This window comes from Balaenoptera physalus, assembly GCF_965194825.1.
Source record: "Balaenoptera physalus genome assembly, chromosome: 16".
Taxonomy (NCBI): Eukaryota; Metazoa; Chordata; class Mammalia; order Artiodactyla; family Balaenopteridae; genus Balaenoptera; species Balaenoptera physalus.
Window position 1 is genome coordinate 55137786 of NC_138898.1, and position 15763 is coordinate 55153548.

Genomic DNA, 15763 nt, shown 5'->3' on the forward strand with positions numbered 1-15763 from the left:
GTTTTCCCACCAGCTCCTCATGGGCTTCCATTTATTTCAGTCAAAGCCACGTCCCCTCCTCCCCCACACCTTGCCTTTCCCCTATTTCCCAGTGTCCACCTGACCTAGGCCTTGCAAAGACCCTCGTCCACGGCTCCTCTGTGACAGCAGAGCCTGAGGGGAGCCTGGGCGGGACTCCTGCTGGCGTCAGCTGCTGCTCTCTCTCCTGACCTGGCCGCCTTTTTCCCTAAGAAAGCCTCACCCCCTGCATTAAAAATAAGTGTCTCCTGGGACTTCCCTGGTGGTCCAGTGGTTAAGACTCCACGCTTCCACTGCAGGGGCGCGGGTTCGATCCCTGGTCGGGGAACTAAGATCCCGCATGCTGCCTGGCGTGGCCAAAAACTAAAAAATGTCTCCCTCAGACTCTCTGGGAGGGTGGAAGTCTCTGTCCTCTCCCCGCGTGCTTGGCTCTGGGGCGTGACTCATGCGCCAAGCTCTGGGGAGCAGGAGTCTGGGAGGAGGTGGTCCTTGCTCCCTGGGTCCCTGCACTCCCAGGGTTTCCCCCCCACCCCTAGGCCCTGGTGTCTGGGGAGAGCGGAGGTCATGGTGCCCTGTCGTCTCCACCTCTGTCCCTGGCTCAGCACCGGGTCTTCTGTTGGGTTTGCAAAGTCCGCTGGACAAATGTCACATGTAGCGTGCTGCCCTGTGGTCTGGGCACTGAATGTTCATGGGAGGCGCCGGGAAGTCTGCTGCGGCAGAGCCTTCAAAGTGGTGTCTGTGTCAGGACTTCTTCGGTTGCAAGTGACAGAAGCACCTCAGTCTGGCTTAAGAAAAGAAAATCAGGAACTTATTGGCATAGATTCTGAAAAGGGTGTCTGGGTGTCTTCAGGGGCCCATGTCATCAGGAAGGGTGTGCTCCTGCCGAGCTGGCCTCGCTCTCTGCTGGCGCCCTGCAGACCAGTGGAGAGGTGTGGTCCCCGCCTGCGTCCCAGAGTGCTCAGGTGGACATACCATCCTCTGGCCAGGCCACACAGTACCAGGGTAGGAGAGAAGTTGTTCCCCCATTTCTGCAGGGAAAGTTGGGGTGCTGCCACCTGAAAAGTGGGACAACAGCCATTTGCACCTTTGCAGTAGGGTTTGGACAGTACTGGACAGGAGGCCCCAGGTGGGTCAGGCTTGATAAGAGCAGAGTCTCCAGGACAGAAGTACCAGCGGCGTCCAGGCAGCAGTGATGGCCTTTCCCAGGAGCTGGGAGGACACAGGTGGGCGAGGCCTGGAGGCAACCCTGGCTCTGTCACTCTGTCCATGAAGCATCCAGCAAGTTATGCCACCTCTGCGACCCTTGCTTTCCCATCTGTCAGCTGGAGGTAGAAACAGTCCCTCCCTCACAAGTGGCCGCAGGGGTCCGCGAGGTCGGGGTGCAGGGTGCTTACTTGGCTAGGCTGTCCATCGTGAGCCCGGCGGCCAGCGGGGCAGGGGCCCCCGTCACACCTCCCCAGACCAGTGTCTGTTATTCCACCCGTCAGCTGGTGCTGAGGCAGCACTCAGCGTGCGAGGGAGAAAGGAAATGCAAATCACTGGCAGCTCCTGAGAGCAACCAAGTCGCCACGTCAGCGCTGACGACTGTATTCCAGCAACAGGCCGGAAGCGCGGGGGCGGCAGGGCCCGCACTGCTCCCCATACAGCTCTGTCACCTGAGCAGCTCCCCTCCTGGGCCTGATTACAACCTGGGAAGGGCAGCGCCTGTGCGTCACACCCACCTCGCTTCGTCGTCACCAGGGTAACTGCGGGATGGTCGTTGGCAAGATGGCTCCCTGTTCCCTGACTTGCGGTAGGGAGGGCAGAAGCAGGCGTGCGGGAGGTCCCTGGCCCCGGGATAGCTGTAGGTGATGTGTGACTCCTGTCTCGGGCGGTCACCCCCCCACCCCGTGGGGCACCCCAGAGCAAGGCAGGAGCGGGGAAAGCGGGTCCCTCCCTCTCCCAGGTCCAAGTTTTGGTGGTGCAGCCCTTCTACCCTGAGGCTGTGGGTCCTGGGTAGGCCTGGACACCTCCCCGTGCAGATCTGTGCGCACACGTTCCTACCAAGCCCCGCGCCCTGGAGTCCCTACCCCACGTGGTCCTCCTGGGCCAACTCCCTCCTCGGCTCCCGCTGCCTGAGCACACGCAGCTCCAGTGGCCCGTGCTCACCGCGTGCTCTCTCGGCCACCTGCTCGCAACTTTTGCGTTAGGATCGGGACCTGATGCTCACGTTGTAGAGCCAGACCCGAACCTGGCAGTGCTGAGTATGCCCTGTCCCAGCACTGGCCCTGGCCCGGCCCTGCGGCCCACCGACAGCCAGGGACCCGCTGGGCACCCTTCCCGTGGTGGGTGTGGTTTGGCTGAGCGCCTCTGCCCTGCAGGCTCTGTGTGACCTCCCCGTGGTCCCCACTGGTGAGCAGACGTGGAAGCTGCACCCGAGTGGACACGTGGGGAGGAGCGTGGCCTGCAGCCGGAGGGCAGCGGGGGTCCCCGGAGGGATTTAAGCTGGAGGAGAAGGAAAAGTGAGAGGAGGTTTCTCCGTGAGCTCGGACGAGCCACGTGGTCTCCACGTTGCTTCCGTCTTTGTTGGGGCCGAGCTGGGTGCCTTTCTTCACAAGGTTAGACACGGGATCTCCGTGGGACCCGGCACTCCCGTGCCTAGGGGTCCACCCAGCAGAGTCCAGCAGAGGCAGCCCCGCTCAGCACAGCCGAAGGGGGGCCTGGTGTCTGTGAGCAGGTGAATGGGTGACAGTGAGGTCTGGCCAGGCAGGGAGCGCTGCTCGGCTTTAAGGGGGAGGCGGCTGCAGCGTGATGATTCTGCCTGAGAGACACCAGACGCAAAAGACAGATACTGTGTGCATCCATTTCTGTGAATGTCCAGGGTCGGCCGGTCCACAGACAGCAGCAGCATGGAGGTTCCAGGGCTGGGCTGGGCTGGGAGGCCCGCTGAGGGCTGGCGAGGACGTGCCAGGAAAGGTGGTGCTGACGGTCGCGTGACCTTACGGATGTACTTAATGACACTGAGCTACACTTAGAACACAAATGTGCCCTTTTAATCTGCTTTACCACAAAGAAGAAAAGGGCGCCTGTCTTGCCTCAGCTCTGTCACCGCGACGCCTCCTGCTCATCCCACCCGCTCCCTCCAGCTCAGTCTGACTGTTGTCACCTCCTCTTCTCCGCAGCTGAACTTCGACCTGGACCGGGGCATGTTTCCAGTGGTCATCCAGGCCGTGGTGGATGAGGGGGATGGTGAGTGGCCTTTCCCTCCGGTCTCCCTCCCAGGCGTGCACACTTGGGAAGAGGCCCTTCTCACCCCAGTCAGCCGGGTGCAGAAACAGCGGACGACGTCGACTCAGCCTGCTGGCCGGGCTTGGGGCCGAGGGGCTCGGGCGCCGAGCGCTCCGTCTCCTGCTGCTGGTGCTGTCCCCGCGCCCCTGTGGCGGAGCCTGGCTCTCGCGGCGCTGGTGTCCGCCCCGCAGTGGAACGATGAAGGCTGTCGGCGCCACGCTGACCCCTCGCCGCCTGCCTCCTCCTGCCTGTCCTGCTGGCCTCTCCTTGCCCCTGCTGCGGGCTGCGGGGTCCCAGGCGAGGGTGCAGACACCCTGCCCGGCCCAGGCTCGTCCCCGGGCTCCTCAGCTCCTCCCCGTGCCGAGTGAGACGGCAGCAGAGCCAACCGTGGGCAGCCGGCAGTGGCTGCTTTGGGGCCGGGTGAGGTGCGGGTCGGAGGGAGCTGCAGGCAGAGGAGGGCGAGGCAAGGACAAGACCTCGGTGGGTCCTCAGAGGACAAGGCCCTGCCTGCAGGCTGAGAGCTGGGGACGTGCCAGCTGGAAAGAGGAAGCCCGGGGCGGGGGGCCGGGGGTGGTGGAGGCCGGCTCTGACCACTCTCCTCTCTCCCGGGCAGTTGTGGAAGTGACCGGCCACGCCCACGTGCTCTTGGCCGCCTTTGAAAAGGTAAGTGCCATGTTGCTCGTGATCGTCCAGCCGACCCCTCATTTGTCATCGTATCCTGCATGCAGTCGGTGCCCAGTAAATGCTGGTGGGGTAGACGAGGGTCTGCCACCTGCCTAGTACGGTCCTAGACGTGACATACATACTCTCCTGGGGTCCCCGAGTTGGGGGTGCCCCGCATAGAAAGAGACCATTTACATGGAAGGATTCATTTACTACTACCTTTTTAGCGTTACGTGTATTTGAACTTCCGTGTTTGCCCTTTTTTCCACCAGCCCTGAGTCCCCAGGCCCCTGACTGTCCATGCTTTGTGGCCGCGTTTACGGTGTGTGGTGGGGATGTTGGCTGGTGGTGAGGACAGTCGGCCTCACCACTGACTCTGCATTAGGGTGTCTCGGGTTCTGGGGTGGTCCTCTCACCGGGGTCCAGTTCCATGCGTCCGTGCATGCAGCGAGCGAGGGCCTGGCTGTGTTGGGACAGGGTCCCTGCTCACCGAGAGCCCTGCCAGAGTAGTGGGGTGTGTCCCCTATTTGAAAAGGCTACGGCTGATCCCCACCTTGTAGTGTTCCTTGACATTGGTCGGCACCGTGCAGTTGTGTGTTTAGTACCGGCCTGTGGCCCAGGTGGACGAGGAGCAAGGACCTCATGAGGAAACCAGTCTCAGACCACTTGTCCTGGACGTCCTGCCAACCCCTGGCTTCCTCAGCCCAGGGTGTGCCTGCAGCCCCGAAAGCCTTAAGTGCAGAGCTCATCTCCTCCCTGTGATCTGGGTCTTTCCAGATGCCCCAAGGGATCAGTGGAGCTGGGCCCGAGGCCCCTCTGGTGACGTTGGGTCTGTGCTCTCCCTGGCCTCCTGGGGCTGTGGTGGAGGTGGCCCTCTCCATCTCTGGGCTCACCAGCTGTGCTCCCCAGACCGGCCTTGTCAGAGGAGATGGTGACTATTTACCATCTGTGTGCTCTGGCGGGGCGATGGGCCCTCACTGGCAGACACTCCATTCTGTGCTTCCAGTGTAGAGTCCAGTGAGAAACTACCTTATTTTTGGAGTGCAGCGTGCTAGAAACTTCTGTCAGAACCCATCAGCCGTACAGAAAACGCCGGGCGCTGGTCTCGGTGGACTCAGAAGGGGTATTTGGTGCGTGAGAGTTCAGATCTGGTACCGTGCTTAACTGTGTGGACTCGGAGCCGTGTGCCTCCCCAGGTACCACCAGACGCATTTGCTCTATCTTGTTCTCACGGTTCTCAGAGCTTTGGGCCTTGCTGAGTACGTAAGCCAGTGACATCATTGTGCTGTCTTCGTGATTCGACCAAGCCCTTTGAGGGCTGGAGCCGTCTGTCTTAGTTCTTGCCATCCAGGTGGGGAGGTGCCTATCCATTGTCAGAACTTGGCTGATGGTGGTGAACTTGAGTGTACTTGAGAACGACCCAGGGAGAGTTGGGTTTTGTAGGTCAGGGTGGGACCCAGGAGGCGATATTTTTAGAAGATTCTCCGGGTAGTTTCGAAGCCAGGTCAAAGGGCCACAGTTGGAGGATCCCTGGCCTGTCTCTCGAGTCTTCGTGTGGCCCCTTCTTTTTTTTTTTTTTTTTTTTTTAATATTTCTGCAGACATTTTATTTATTTATTTATTTACCCTTGGCTGTGTTGGGTCTTTGTCTCTGTGCGAGGGCCCTCTCCAGTTGCGGCAAGCGGGGGCCACTCCTCATCGCGGTGCGCGGACCTCTCACTGTCGCTGGCCCCTTCTTTTTTTCAGCCGTGGTTGTGGGTTGACCAAGGACGGGCCTTCAACATGGCCGAGTTAACCTCTCTGTCCTTCTTCCCTGCAGCACGTCGACGGCAGCTTCTCTGTGAAGCCTTTAAAGCAGAAGCAAATCGTAAGTCCATCAGAGGAAATACCGTGAGCCCTTTTGATTTAAAAGACAGGCGTGCACACGTGACCCAGTGGTCTCTGTGGATTATTCTCCCCGGGCCACCATGGCCACTGTGGAAGTAGCTGGTGACACCACTACTGTGGGCCCTGGGCTCCAGGAGTCAGGGTCAGGGTCACTGGGTGTGTCCGCGTGTACTGCATAGCCACCACGTACCTGCATTGACCGTTGTAGCCGAATCTTGTCCAGCTTGAACTTAGTGTTCAGTAAACACTTGCCGAATGAATGAATGGACAGATGAAGGAAGAAGGGAAGGAAGGGAGGGAGGGATGGAGGAAGGGAGGGAGGAAAGAAGGGAGAAACACTGCAGCCTCCCCTCCTCCTCCTTACAAATTGCTGAAATTACCTCCGTGTTGGGCAAAGACTTAGATTGACTTAATCCATATTTGAGAGAAGGATGGAATATCTTGGAACCAATGGGAGCTATAGACCAGTACAGCCTTTCTTTGGGGTCCGTAATTCCATGGTCTAACACCAGGAAGAATTATCCCTGGTGGCCTCCGACTTAGGTAGGTTCTGTGAGGATTTAGCGGACAGGTTCGCCTGAAATGAGCCCGGAGACTGATTTAACAGCGACCATGGTGGGGTCTGTCTCCAAAGCTGTGATTATCAGGTTATCCTGTGTGTAGCTGCTCAGGTGTGTCAGCCACAACCCGAGAGTGGTGTTGCTTGAGTTTTTTAAAAGAGGGGTTGAGAGAACTCTGGCAGGTGCAACACCTGGAGGTGGCAGGAGGGCAGGAGACCCCGGGGGTGGTCTGGGTGCTTGTTTCAGGAGAGCTGACCAGCAGGGCCGTGGCTCTCAGGAGGAGTATCTGGCCCATAAACTGTGGTCAATTCGAGGCCTGACTCTGGTCACTCTTGTGGGGCTGGTGACAGGAGGGTCCAAGGTCGTTTTCCTCTGGGGTTGGGCATGGTAAGGTGGGCAGAAGATGTGGTCGCCGAGTCCGGGTAGAGCTAGGCTCTGCGCCCTATGGGGCGGGCAGAACCTGGGCCCAGCCCAGTGTCCTTGCTACCAGTGGGCTGGGCAGGTGGTGGTTCTCCCTGCCTGTCTCCAGTAGTGCCCGCTCCCTGGGGGTGGGGCTAGACAGAACCGCCAACCACGCCTGCCCCCAGGACCCGAGCCCGGCACCTGGGAGGGGTTGTCGGGAAAGGTGGGTGCAGAGGAGCCATTGAGTTGGGAGCAAGTGCCCAGACACCTCTCTGCTCTCCAGGTGGACCGGGTCAGCTACCTGCTGCAGGAGATCTACGGCATTGAGAACAAGAACAACCAGGAGACAAAGGTGCGTGCTTGTGGCACCGCCGGGCCAGGCTGGCCATGCTCCCCTGTGCTCCTCCCAGCTGCTTGGAGGCGGGTCCGTGGGTGACCTGCTTGGGGCCCCTGTCCTGGCCAGGGCCCTGCAGGTTGGTGGCAGATGAGCCAGTTCCCTGCTGAGCCTTCCCCTGGAGACCCCAGGACCCCAGACTCCATCATTTTTCCTTAATTTTTAGAGTTAGCAGAGTCTGTGGGACATTGTCCTTTTTCCAGCAAATTCACTGGCTTGTTACCATCACTGGGCAGCTGGCCATCAAGGCAGCCTGGGGATGCCGGGCCCCCTCCTGCTGCCCCCTTCCCCGGTGCAGCCTTGGCCTTTCCCTTCTCTCATCAGCAGTTGAGCCCGCGCTGCACCCGTGGGCCGGCTCGCCTTCCAATGCCTGTGACAGGAGCCTGGTGGTCCACAGAGCCAAGGTCTGGCACAGCCAGGGAATTAGTCCATGGCTTTGTCATTGTCTTAAGACACAAATGAAACTGCTGCCTCTTTTTAAAAACCTCTGGGGTCTCAGGCTAGCTTCCATGGTGGCTGGAACTGGCTGGATGCCAAGTGCTCTCTGCCCAGGTCATGTTTCTGCATCAGAGGTCATCCGACTTCCCATAGAGGGCCCAGTAGTTAATGTCGTCGACCTCTATGGCGTCTGTCACTTCTGTTCATGTGTCTAGCACTGCCGGGATCACGCAGAAGCAGCCACAGACATACAGAAACACAGGGGCAAGGCTGTGCTCTGGTGACACTTTGCTTCAGAAGCAGGCAGCAGGCTGGACTTGGCTGATGCCCGTTTTAGGCTGTTGCTATCTCTTGATCCAGAAGCTAATTTTGTTTTCCAGAAGGTGCCATTACTTAAGGAAAACATTTCAACAAGTTAGACTTGCCTGATTTATTTTGGGGGGGCCGCAATGCGCAGCTTGTGGGATCTTAGTTCCCCTACCAGGGATGGAGCCCAGGCCCCAGCAGAGAAAGCACGGAGTCCTAACCACTGGACCGCCCGGGAACTCCGTTGCCTTATTTTTGTTGTTGCTGTTTTAAGCAAGTAAATGGGCAGCCTTGGCAGATGCGAGTCTTCCCACATTTCCTCTTTGGTTCTGGGGAGGAGGAGACCCAAGTTCTCTTGATTTGGGGAGGTGTCTTGGGCTGGGGGGGTGTCCTGCTCTTTGGTGACCTTCCTCTCCCCCTGGGGCTTCCCTTTGCCACCGCAGCCCCCAGGGGAAGTGGGGACAGGAAGGCCCCCGGCCTCTGGCCTCGGGAGCCACCGACCCTGGGACCCTCGGTGTCCCCTCAGCCCTCAGACGAGGAGAACAGCGACAACAGCAACGAGTGTGTGGTGTGCCTGTCGGACCTACGGGACACGCTGATCCTGCCCTGCCGCCACCTGTGCCTCTGCAACTCGTGCGCCGACACGCTGCGCTACCAGGCCAGCAACTGCCCCATCTGCCGGCTGCGTGAGTGGGACGGGCGGGCAGGCGGGCGGGCGGGCAGGGAGACCGGCACGGTGGCAGACGTGGGCAGGGACCCCTGTGGCGATGGGGTGGCGCCGTCTGCCTCCAGGGAAGTCAGACGCAGGGCAAGCATCCAGGAGGGGCTGCAGGGCAGTGTGTGGGGTGAACTGCACAGAAGTGATCAGCAAGTCAGGTCTTTGTTTCAAAGAGTATGTGGGAAATATTTTGATAGAAAATTATAATAAAATGAAAAGTGTGCTGGGTGTAAATGATCAAGGAGTTAAATTTGGTTTCCTTGAGCATCTGGACTTTCTCAGTCGAAAGTTTTCACGTTGGGGGAATTCCCTGGAGGTCCAGTGATTAGGACTGGGCGCTTTCACTGCTGAGGGCCCAGGTTCGATCCCTGGCCGGGAAACTGAGATGCCACAAGTGGCACACACGGCATTAAAAAAAAAAGCTGTCACGTTGGGCCTAATTCTGAACAAAATATTCATCCTCCAGTAGAGAGTAGACATTCTCAGGTTGTGGGTCCTGCTGGTGGGTCAGCAGTCCTGGGCCCAGTTCCTGCTGGTCCTGGCGGGGACTGGGTGTGGGTGGCAAGAGCATCCTCCCATGGGAGCTGCAGGGCATTTTCTCTGAGGAGATAAATGACAGCTTTTTTTTTTTTTTTTTAGCATAGACAAAGACTGTTAGATTTACTGTCACTTTCAGAAATAATGTATTGGTCGATTTAAAACTCCAAGTGTGAAGATATCTCTTTATTGCTACACTTAGTTCTTAGGTTCATGACTGTTCACTATAAAACTCTCTTTCGTTGAGTAGTCTATGGCTACATTAAAATTATGCTTCAAAGCAATTAATCAATATACATGGCCTTGGGAACCCTGGGGGAGAAAAAGAAAGTGCGTTTTAAAAATAATAAAGCTTAGGGAGTTCCCTGGTGGCCTAGTGGTTAGGATTCCCAGCTTTCACTGCTGTGGCCCAGGTTCAATCACTAGTCGGGGAACCAAGATTCCGAAAGCTTCACAGTGAGGCAGAAAAAGACAAAAAAACAAAGCTTAGGATGATTTTTTTTTAATGCAAATTATCTTTGTAATAAAGTGTTCTTTGCCCTATGTTTAGCATACTCAAAAACCTAACTTAGATTCAGTGAGTCTATATTGGTAACATGTTATTTTACTTTGTTTCTCAGTTTGATTTACTTTAATTGTTTTTAGTGAATTGCATTCCAGGTTAAAGGTATTCCGTTGTTAGTATATACAGTAAGAGGAGATAAAGGGAGGGCATTTTGAAGGCATTTGTTCTAATTAAATCATATTTTCATTTTCAATAATAAGTTAATACTCTTTTTTTTTTTAACATCTTTATTGGAGTATAATTGCTTTACAATGGTGTGTTAGTTTCTGCTTTATAACAAAGTGAATCAGTTATACATATACATATGTTCCCATATCTCTTCCCTCTTGCATCTCCCTCCCTCCCACCCTCCCTATCCCACCCCTCTAGGTGGTCACAAAGCACCGAGCTGATCTCCCTGTGCTATGCGGCTGCTTCCCACTAGCTATCTGTTTTACATTTGGTAGCGTATATATGTCCATGCCACTCTCTCACCCTGTCACATCTTACCCCTCCACCTCCCCATATCCTCAAGTCCATTCTCTAGTAGGTCTGTGTCTTTATTCCCGTCTTGCCACTAGGTTCTTCATGACCTTTTTTTCCCCTTAGATTCCATATATATGTGTTAGCATACTGTATTTGTTTTTCTCTTTCTGACTTACTTCACTCTGTATGACAGACTCTAGGGCCACCCACCTCACTACAAATACCTCCATTTCGTTTCTTTTTATGGCTGAGTAATATTCCATTGTATATATGTGCCACATCTTCTTTATCCATTCATCTGATGATGGACACTTAGGTTGCTGCCATGTCCTGGCTATTGTAAATAGAGCTGCAATGAACATTTTGGTACATGACTCTTTTTGAATTATGGTTTTCTCAGGGTATATGCCCAGTAGTGGGATTGCTGGGTCGTATGGTAGTTCTATTTTTAGTTTTTTAAGGAACCTCCATACTGTTCTCCATAGTGGCTGTATCAATTTACATTCCCACCAACAGTGCAAGAGTGTTCCCTTTTCTCCACACCCTCTCCAGCATTTATTGTTTCTAGATTTTTTGATGATGGCCATTCTGACCGGTGTGAGGTGGTATCTCATTGTAGTTTTAATTTGCATTTCTCTAATGATTAATGATGTTGAGCATTCTTTCATGTGTCTGTTGGCAATCTGTATATCTTCTTTGGAGAAATGTCTATTTAGGTCTTCTGCCCATTTTTGGATTGGGTTGTTTGTTTTTTTGTTATTGAGCTGCATGAGCTGCTTGTAAATCTTGGAGATTAATCCTTTGTCAATTGCTTCATTTGCAAATATTTTCTCCCATTCTGAGGGTTGTCTTTTGGTCTTGTTTATGGTTTCCTTTGCTGTGCAAAAGCTTTTAAGTTTCATTAGGTCCCATTTGTTTATTTGTGTTTTTATTACCATTTCTCTAGGAGTTGGGTCAAAAAGGATCTTGCTGTGATTTATGTCATAGAGTGTTCTGCCTATGTTTTCCTCTAAGAGTTTGATAGTGTCTGGCCTTACATTTAGGTCTTTAATCCATTTTGAGTTTATTTTTGTGTATGGTGTTAGGGAGTGTTCTAATTTCATACTTTTACATGTACCTGTCCAGTTTTCCCAGCACCACTTATTGAAGAGACTGTCTTTTCTCCACTGTATATGCTTGCCTCCTTTATCAAAGATAAGGTGACCATATGTGCGTGGGTTTATCTCTGGGCTTTCTATCCTGTTCCATTGATCTATGTTTCTGTTTCTGTGCCAGTACCAAACTGTCTTGATTACTGTAGCTTTGTAATATAATCTGAAGTCAGGGAGCCTGATTCCTCCAGCTCCATTTTTTTTTTTTTTTAAAGATTGATTGATTGATTGATTGATTTCTATGTTGGGTCTTTGTTTCTGTGCTAGGGCTTTCTCTAGTTGCGGCAAGCGGGGGCCACTCTTCATCGCGGTGCGTGGGCCTCTCACTACCGTGGCCTCTCTTGTTGCAGAGCACAGGCTCCAGACGCGCAGGCTCAGTCGTTGTGGCTCACGGGCCTAGTTGCTCCGTGGCATGTGGGATCTTCCCAGACCAGGGCTCGAACCCGTGTCCCCTGCATTAGCAGGCAGATTCTCAACCACTGCACCACCAGGGAAGCCCTCCAGCTCCATTTTTGTTCTCAAGATTGCTTTGGCTATTCGGGGTCTTTTGTGTTTCCATACAAATTGTGAAATTTTTTGTTCTAGTTTTGTGAAAAATGCCAGTGGTAGTTTGATAGGGATTGCATTGAATCTGTAGATTGCTTTGGGTAGTAGAGTCATTTTCACAATGTTGATTCTTCCAATCCAAGAACATGGTATATCTCTCCATCTATTTGTATCATCTTTAATTTCTTTCATCAGTGTCTTATAATTTTCTGCGTACAGGTCTTTTGTCTCCTTAGGTAGGTTTATTCCTAGATATTTTATTCTTTTTGTTGCAATGGTAAACGGGAGTGTTTTCTTAATTTCACTTTCAGATTTTTCATCATTAGTGTGTATGAATGCAAGAGATTTCTGTGCATTAATTTTGTATCCTGCTACTTTACCAAATTCATTGATTAGCTCTAGTAGTTTTCTGGTAGCAGTTTTAGGATTCTCTATGTATAGTATCATGTCATCTGCAAACAGTGACAGCTTTACTTCTTCTTTTCCGATTTGGATTCCTTTTATTTCTTTTTCTTCTCTGATTGCTGTGGCTAACACTTCCAAAACTATGTTGAATAATAGTGGTGAGAGTGGGCAACCTTGTCTTGTTCCTGATCTTAGTGGAAATGGTTTCAGTTTTTCACCATTGAGGACAATGTTGGCTGTGGGTTTGTCATATATGGCCTTTATTATGTTGAGGAAAGTTCCCTCTATGCCTACTTTCTGCAGGGCTTTTATCATAAATGGGTGTTGAATTTTGTCGAAAGCTTTCTCTGCATCTATTGAGATGATCATATGGTTTTTCTCCTTTAATTTGTTAATATGATGTATCACGTTGATTGATTTGCGTATATTGAAGAATCCTTGCATTCCTGGGATAAACCCCACTTGATCATGGTGTATGATCCTTTTAATGTGCTGTTGGAGTCTGTTTGCTAGTATTTTGTTGAGGATTTTTGCATCTATGTTCATCAGTGATATTGGCCTGTAGTTTTCTTTCTTTGTGACATCTTTGTCTGGTTTTGGTATCAGGGTGATGGTGGCCTTGTAGAATGAGTTGGGGAGTGTTCCTCCCTCTGCAATATTTTGGAAGAGTTTGAGAAGGATAGGTGTTAGCTCTTCTCTAAATGTTTGATAGAATTCGCCTGTGAAGCCATCTGGTCCTGGGCTTTTGTTTGTTGGAAGATTTTTAATCACAGTTTCAATTTCAGTGCTTGTGATTGGTCTGTTCATATTTTCTGTTTCTTCCTGGTTCAGTCTCGGCAGGTTGTGCATTTCTAAGAATTTGTCCATTTCTTCCAGGTTGTCCATTTTATTGGCATAGAGTTGCTTGTAGTAATCTCTCATGATCATTTGTATTTCTGCAGTGTCAGTGGTTACTTCTCCTTTTTCATTTCTAATTCAATTGATTTGAGTCTTCTCCCTTTTTCTCTTGATGAGTCTGGCTAATGGTTTATCAATTTTGTTTATCTTCTCAAAGAACCAGCTTTTAGTTTTATTGATCTTTGCTATTGTCTCCTTCATTTCTTTTTCATTTATTTCTGATCTGATCTTTATGATTTCTTTCCTTCTGCTAGCTTTGGGGTTTTTTTGTTCTTCTTTCTCTAATTGCTTTAGGTGCAAGGTTAGGTTGTTTATTCGAGATGTTTCCTGTTTCTTGATGTAGGCTTGTATTGCTATAAAATTCCCTCTTAGAACTGCTTTTGCTGCATCCCATAGGTTTTGGGTCGTCGTGTCTCCATTGTCATTTGTTTCTAGGTATTTTTTGATTTCCCCTTTGATTTCTTCAGTGATCACTTCGTTATTAAGTAGTGTATTGTGTAGCCTCCATGTGTTTGTATTTTTTACAGATCTTTTCCTGTAATTGATATCTAGTCTCATAGCGTTGTGGTTGGAAAAGATCCTTGATACGATTTCAATTTTCTTAAATTTACCAAGGCTTGATTTGTGACCCAAGGTATGATCTATCCTGGAGAATGTTCCATGAGCACTTGAGAAAAATGTGTATTCTGTTGTTTTTGGGTGGAATGTCCTATAAATATCAATTAAGTCCATCTTGTTTAATGTATCATTTAAAGCTTGTGTTTCCTTATTTATTTTCATTTTGGATGATCTGTCCATTGGTGAAAGTGGGGTGTTAAAGTCCCCTACTATGATTGTGTTACTGTCGATTTCCCCTTTTATGGCTGTTAGTATTTGCCTTATGTATTGAGGTGCTCCTATGTTGGGTGCATAAATATTTACAATTGTTATACCTTCTTCTTGGATCGATCCCTTGATCATTATATAGTGTCCTTCTTTGTCTCTTGTAATAGTCTTTATTTTAAAGTCTATTTTGTCTGATATGAGAATTGCTACTCCGGCTTTCTTTTGATTTCCATTTGCATGGACTATCTTTTTCCATCCCCTCACTTTCAGTCTGTATGTGTCCCTAGGTCTGAAGTGGGTCTCTTGTAGACAGCATATATATGGGTCTTGTTTTTGTATCCATTCAGCCAGTCTGTGTCTTTTGGTGGGAGCATTTAATCCATTTACATTTAAGGTAATTATCGATATGTATGTTCCTATTCCCATTTTCTTAAATGTTTTGGGTTTGTTATTATAGGTGTTTTCCTTCTCTTGTGTTTCTTGCCTAGAGAAGTTCCTTTAGCATTTGTTGTAAAGCTGGTTTGGTGGTGCTGAACTCTCTCAGCTTTTGCTTCTCTGTAAAGGTTTTAATTTCTCCATCAAATCTGAATGAAATCCTTGCTGTGTAGAGTAATCTTGGATGTAGGTTTTTCTCCTTCATCGCTTTAAGTATATCCTGCCACTCCCTTCTGGCTTGCAGAGTTTCTGCTGAAAGATCAGCTGTTAACCTTATGGGGATTCCCTTGTGTGTTATTTGTTGTTTTTCCCTTGCTGCTTTTAATATGTTTTCTTTATATTTAATTTTTGATAGTTTGATTAATATGTGTCTTGGCATGTTTCTCCTTGGATTTATCCTGTGTGGGACTCTCTGTGCTTCCAGGACTTGATTAACTATTTCCTTTCCCATATTAGGGAAGTTTTCAACTATAATCTCTTCAAATATTTTCTCAGTCCCTTTCTTTTTCTCTTCTTCTTCTGGGACCCCTATAATTCAAATGTTGGTGTGTTTAATGTTGTCCCAGAGGTCTCTGAGACTGTTCTCAGTTCTTTTCATTCTTTTTTCTTTATTCTGCTCTGCAGTAGTTATTTCCACTGTTTTATCTTCCAGGTCACTTACCCGTTCTTCTGCCTCAGTTATTCTGCTATTGATCCCTTCTAGAGTATTTTTAATTTCATTTATTGTGTTTTTCATCGTTGCTTGGTTCCTCTTTAGTTCTTCTACATCCTTGTTAAATGTTTCTTGCATTTTGTCTATTCTATTTCCAAGATTTTGGATCATCTTTACTATCATTATTCTGAATTCTTTTTCAGGTAGACTGCCTATTTCCTCTTCATTTGTTTGGTCTGGTGGGTTTTTGCCTTGCTCCTTCATCTGCTGTGTGTTTTTCTGTCTTCTCATTTTGCTTATCTTACTGTGTTTTGGGTCTCCTTTTCACAGGCTGCAGGTTCGTAGTTCCCGTTGTTTTTGGTATCTGTCCCCAGTGGCTAAGGTTGGTTCAGTGGGTTGTGTAGGCTTCCTGGTGGAGGGGACTAGTGCCTGTGTTCTGGTGGATGAGGCTGGATCTTGTCTTTCTGGTGGTCAGGTCCACGTCCGGTGGTGTGTTTTGGGGTGTCTGTGGCCTTATTATGATTTTAGGCAGCCTCTCTGCTAATGGATGGGGCTGTGTTCCTGTCTTGCTAGTTGTTTGGCATAGGGTGTCCAGCACTGTAGCTTGCTGGTCATTGAGTGAAGCTGGGTCTT

The 15763-nt window shown here is 50.6% G+C and overlaps 1 protein-coding gene across 5 annotated transcripts in view; it reads left to right on the forward strand.

Annotated features, from left to right (window-relative positions):
- Positions 1 to 15763, forward strand: part of MGRN1 (mahogunin ring finger 1) — a 66253-nt gene that overhangs the window by 34334 nt on the left and 16156 nt on the right. For all 5 annotated transcript variants that reach the window (XM_082429047.1, XM_082429046.1, XM_082429045.1 and 2 more), the window contains 5 exons: positions 3180 to 3246; positions 3899 to 3948; positions 5767 to 5814; positions 7080 to 7148; positions 8461 to 8620. In XM_082429047.1, coding sequence (XP_082285173.1) covers positions 3180 to 3246; positions 3899 to 3948; positions 5767 to 5814; positions 7080 to 7148; positions 8461 to 8620 — 394 coding nt within the window. The remainder of the gene's footprint in view (positions 1 to 3179; positions 3247 to 3898; positions 3949 to 5766; positions 5815 to 7079; positions 7149 to 8460; positions 8621 to 15763) is intronic.